At 34.6% G+C, this 5000-nt stretch overlaps 1 protein-coding gene across 1 annotated transcript in view; it reads right to left on the bottom strand.

The window, feature by feature from the left end:
* The window catches only part of LOC113806998 (alpha-2-macroglobulin receptor-associated protein), a 17819-nt gene that overhangs the window by 10859 nt on the left and 1960 nt on the right, over positions 1-5000 (bottom strand). Inside the window, exons 2-3 of the mRNA XM_027358135.2 lie at positions 1683-1824; positions 352-519 (exon numbers count right to left, since the gene is read on the bottom strand). Of these exons, the coding sequence (XP_027213936.1) occupies positions 352-519; positions 1683-1824 (310 nt within the window). The remainder of the gene's footprint in view (positions 1-351; positions 520-1682; positions 1825-5000) is intronic.

Raw genomic sequence — 5000 nt, 5'->3', positions numbered from 1 at the left:
TATATCATAAATATATACATAAATATATGGCATATTCGTGTGTTTTCTTGCACTTCCCTTCGTTGTTCCTGTTGTAATCTGTTCAACATGAATTCCACATACATATATATACATATATATACATATATATATATATATATATACACATACATATATACATAGATACATATATACATATATGTATATGTATGCATAAATATAAGTAAATATGTGTGCACTGATACATCATGATTGATGATGATGATGATGATATAAGTACTTCTACTTTTTGAACATTTCTAAAAACTGCTTTATAGGAATAATTTGATTTTAGTCAAGGACGCGTCCAAAACCTATCGCCATCTTGCTCACCAGTGAAGCCAGAGGTCTCGGCTTTCTGCCACAGTTTATTCAACTTCTTGTCCTTAAAGACTGCCTTGAGGATCTTCTGGTCCGTGACCTCGTTCAGGTAGGCCTCCTTGGTCCCTGCTGGCCTGAAATCTCCCATGTCCTCACCGAGGTTATACTTCATCATTATTGCTGCAAAATAAATTGTAGTGGACCATAATCTTTATAAATCAGTGTTAAGGTACATATAACCATTAAAATGCTAACATTTGCTTTAAAAATGGACATATACATCAATTGCCAGACTTTCACTCACTTTATGGTCTGGATTAGAATAAAGTGACTGATCTTGTATTTCTTACTTATTCCTGCCAGCTAGACTATATATTGCAACAAGTACCAAAAGATATAACGAACATCAATAATTCTTAATAAATGAGGATATTCATAACCCATTATTGAAAAGCAATTTTGACTTAAATATATGATCTGAAAAAACTGTTTTAGTTTTGTGGTATGATATAGTAACCCAGCGAACCTTAACCCCCTACGATCTGGATGACATGACCATTACACCATGAAAAAATCTGGCTTGAGAGCTGGGTGACATGACTATACAGTCAAGGAAAAATCTGCCTGAGGACCAGTGTGACAGTGTGTCCTGAAAATTTTGGCTGAGGGCAGGAGTGACGGAAATGACTAGCCATAAGTACAATCAGCTCTTGGTAGGCGATTAGACTCAGTGGTCATATAAGAAGGGGCTCTTCCATTACTCCTATCGGTAAATGAGTGTGGAATGAGCATGCATGAGCCATGACTGAAATAACACTAGCTCCAGGGAGGGTGCTATTTCCATGCCGAGGATCTTATTCCTGCCAAGGTTACATTACAGAAAATTTAATATTATAAAAAATGTTGAAATTTTACTTATTTTTCTTATTATTGCACTGAGTTATGGACCACCTAGAGAGATGCTACAGAGTCTACAGAGTTTATTACTATTTGGATACAGGATATCAAATGACAAATATAGACATTGGGAAAAGGCAAAAAATAAAAAAATAAAGCTTCTGCAGAAAAAGATATAACAACATTTCAAGGGGGAGACAAGGAGACTTGACACAGCAAATGAGTGTACCTGTGTGCCCGGCCAACAAGCCACACACCTGTGAAAATGGCCATTCAAGTAAATCTCATGCCTGGATCCATGGGGTTAATGAATGCAATATAATCAATCAACTCTAACTACCACATATCATAAGTTTTATTCTTCCCTGTCAATTTGCGAAAAAATCAGCAAGGAAGTCAATGGCCAAAGGCTCAGTAGATCAAGTCTAAACAGTATTCCCCGTTACCTCTCAGCTTCTTGCGAAGCTCGGACTCCTTCAGGCCATCCTTGTCCCCTCCTTCTGTCTTAAGTTTCTTTAGCGTCATCTCCTCTTTGTCCTGCAACTTCAGCTCAGACATCAACGCCCTCAGCTTTGGCTCTGATAATCTCTGGAAAAAGAAAGAGAAAATAGTGTTAAGGATAAAAAGCCCTTCCTCTGGAAGCAGAAATGTGCTCTCAAAGCATTCAAAACCTCAAATCAATGATCAGTAGATTTTGATCAATAAGTTCTCTGTCCATCCTAATATGTGTGTGTGTGTGCATGTGTGCATGTGAGTGTGTAAAATATATATAACATATAACCTACATATATAATATATAACATATATATAAAACATAACATGAATATAAAACATATAATATATATAAAACATATAATATATATAAAACATATAACATATATATATATATAACATATAATATATAACAAATACATAACATGTATATAACACATTTCATACATATGATAAATTACCCCAAATGTCCCTAAAACCTTGAGCTAAAAAAAGAGGCTAATGAGTTCACCAGGAAAGGGAACTGGATAAACTTTGTTTGGAAATCTACTACCTACAAGTCCGCTCAAATTCATAAACAAAAATGAAAACCAGCTACAATCATAGTTTAAACGAAGGGAAGCAAGCAAGTGGTCATGTCATAAAGATCAAGATGATACTGTGGACTGAAAAGTAGCGTGTGATTTTTATACAACTACTATAATATCTGGAACTTCCTGAATTTATTACTCAACAAATCAATCCTTAGAATAATATGCACTCTCACACCACAGTACTAAATTCACAAAATACTTCAATCCAACATACTTTCAAAGCTTAAATACCATAGCTAATAGGTCTTCTACTGTACAATACACAGTGTCAATAAGAGACAAAGCAATATTACTTTTCATAAATTTGTGTGAAGGCAAATCTTTTCAGAAACTAGGGGTTTGAATAAAGCTTTATGTATGCAACGATGCTGACCCACCTCCTCTGAGTCAGGTAGAGGCATTCTTGCGTTCACAAGCATTTTGGCACAGGAGAAAAGAAAGCCGCATTACTTCAAGTTAATATTCTTACAATCTTAATCAAATAATTGGTAAATATTTAGACAACACCCACACTGGGATTTAATTGGATTTTTTTTCTCATAACAATATAAGCCACATTCTTTGCACATCTACTTCAAATTATCTGCACTTTGTGATGGATGGCCTATAATCTGATGCCTAACAAAACAGTGGTGTCAAAAGTGTGCAATAGTCCCTTTACTTCACAATGGCAAGAATCAACAAAACCCTACTCCAAACCCTATGCCTTATATGACAATAATTATTCATGGAGGTCTAACTTGCCAGAAAATACATAATGGCAGTTTGTTGGCCTTTGCTGGAGCATCACCATGCAGAGCCTGTTCTAGCTATAGTGAATCCAGTTGGCAATTCACCCTGTCTTTGGAGTACTCTGATTTGCCATCTTTTCTTGTTCTAATTAAATGACACTTAGTACCTATGTTTACAGTTCTGTGTTTTTAGAACTTATAAACATTATTTTTCTATTGCTTTTATTGAACTTCACTGCCTTCAGCATCACTTTACTATTTCCCTCAAAAGCAGTTCTTTACTTCCTGAAACTAGATGTAATATAGTACTAGATGTAATATAGTACAAGTCCAGAGGTAGAAGTTTGCACCAGTTTTTAAAACATTTACTATGGAATTTAGAGGAATTCCTACAATAAAATCAAACACATACAGACACAGGCTTGTGTCTGTATTTTTATATAAATGTATATATATAAATATATATAATGTATATAAAATATACATTTAATTAAATTTAATTTAATGTATATAAAATATACAAATGTATTTAAAATATACATTTGTACATTCACTTGATTGTGCACTCATATGGTAAATTCTTAGAAGTATAAATGTAGCTCCCAAATTATATTTTAACTATATAGCAAGTGACAATTAAAGCTTCCAAAACAAAATTTTCATCTATTATTTCAAATAGTAATTTGGTAATTCTTAATCCTGGTACCACATATCCCTATTATAGCAACCCCATTATCATTGCGGCCTCCATGCCCTTGGTGCTCTAAGGTCAGCAAACCTCCACCACATATATTCTGCAAAAGGATAGACTGGTTCCTTAATTAACTGACAATAAACCAGCATGAAGGTCTGCAAGGTGCATCTTACTAGAATATACATGGTGAGGCTTTGCTGGCCTTTCGCCGGAGTGCTGTGATAAACATTCAAGCCACTGCAGGTGCATCTTTCATGTGACTATTGTCTTACTCCCCCTTCTGCAGATAGGTACTATGGGTTAAAGTCTCGAGTGTTCTTGACCTAGAAGTTATTTAAGGTTTCTTAGAGGTTACAATGGGTTCTGTCGATTTTGTAATCTTCCAGTATTTGTAAACTCTGTGCCACTTCCTGTTTTTTGTGTTATGGATATTATCTATAAATCAGGGCTTCAATATTGCTTTGTTTTATCTTATCTTTATTCAAAATCCACTATTATAAAATTCGGTAGTTTTCTTTAAGTTTCAAACAGCCAAATGACCATGCAATTATCCCTTCTTGTTTCAATTGTTCATGGTGTAATGTGCATGACCTGCTGTTGTTTTCCAATGCAAATGGTGGAAGTGAAAGCATTACTAATTATTCATGAAGTGACTGCACCCTTCTGAGGCTATTACTTCAGCTACTCCTGGGAATCCACAAACATCCTTATATGGCCTAAAAACCTTCCTAAAACTGGAACAATTGCTGTATTTCCCTATTTTGGGCTTCAACATCAGACCTGATCACTGTGCACATACTCTACTTACAATTTTTGTCTTCATTTCTGACTTTATTCTTTCAGCCGGTTTGTTAAAATTGTGCAAGGCCTGACCCAAAGAAAATTAATTATACAGACAAAATGGATGCAAATCTATCTGTCTAAACATGCATATCTACTGTATAGATAAATAAGCCTATGTATATCAGATAGATAGACAGATATACATTTATTTCAGTGTATATGCACGTCTGTATATACAAATTCATTGGGTCGGTTTTCACACAATATTAACAAACCAGTCCTTTGCCTACTTAGTACACATATTATGTAAATATATACCAATACAACACATTCTTAATAACAACCTGCAGAGGAAATAACACAGATGAAAAGTATCTATTTTTGTCTTTATGTCCAGTAAGGGCTAAGTTTACCTTGCATCCTATGGCTGTATGGAAATGAAAGTGTACCTAAAACTTATCAAGAGTTCAC

The sequence above is a fragment of the Penaeus vannamei genome, chromosome 12 (assembly GCF_042767895.1).
Source record: "Penaeus vannamei isolate JL-2024 chromosome 12, ASM4276789v1, whole genome shotgun sequence".
In the NCBI taxonomy this organism is placed as follows: Eukaryota; Metazoa; Arthropoda; class Malacostraca; order Decapoda; family Penaeidae; genus Penaeus; species Penaeus vannamei.
Note: the sequence above shows the minus strand (reverse complement) of the source record. Positions and strands in the feature narration are given on the sequence as shown.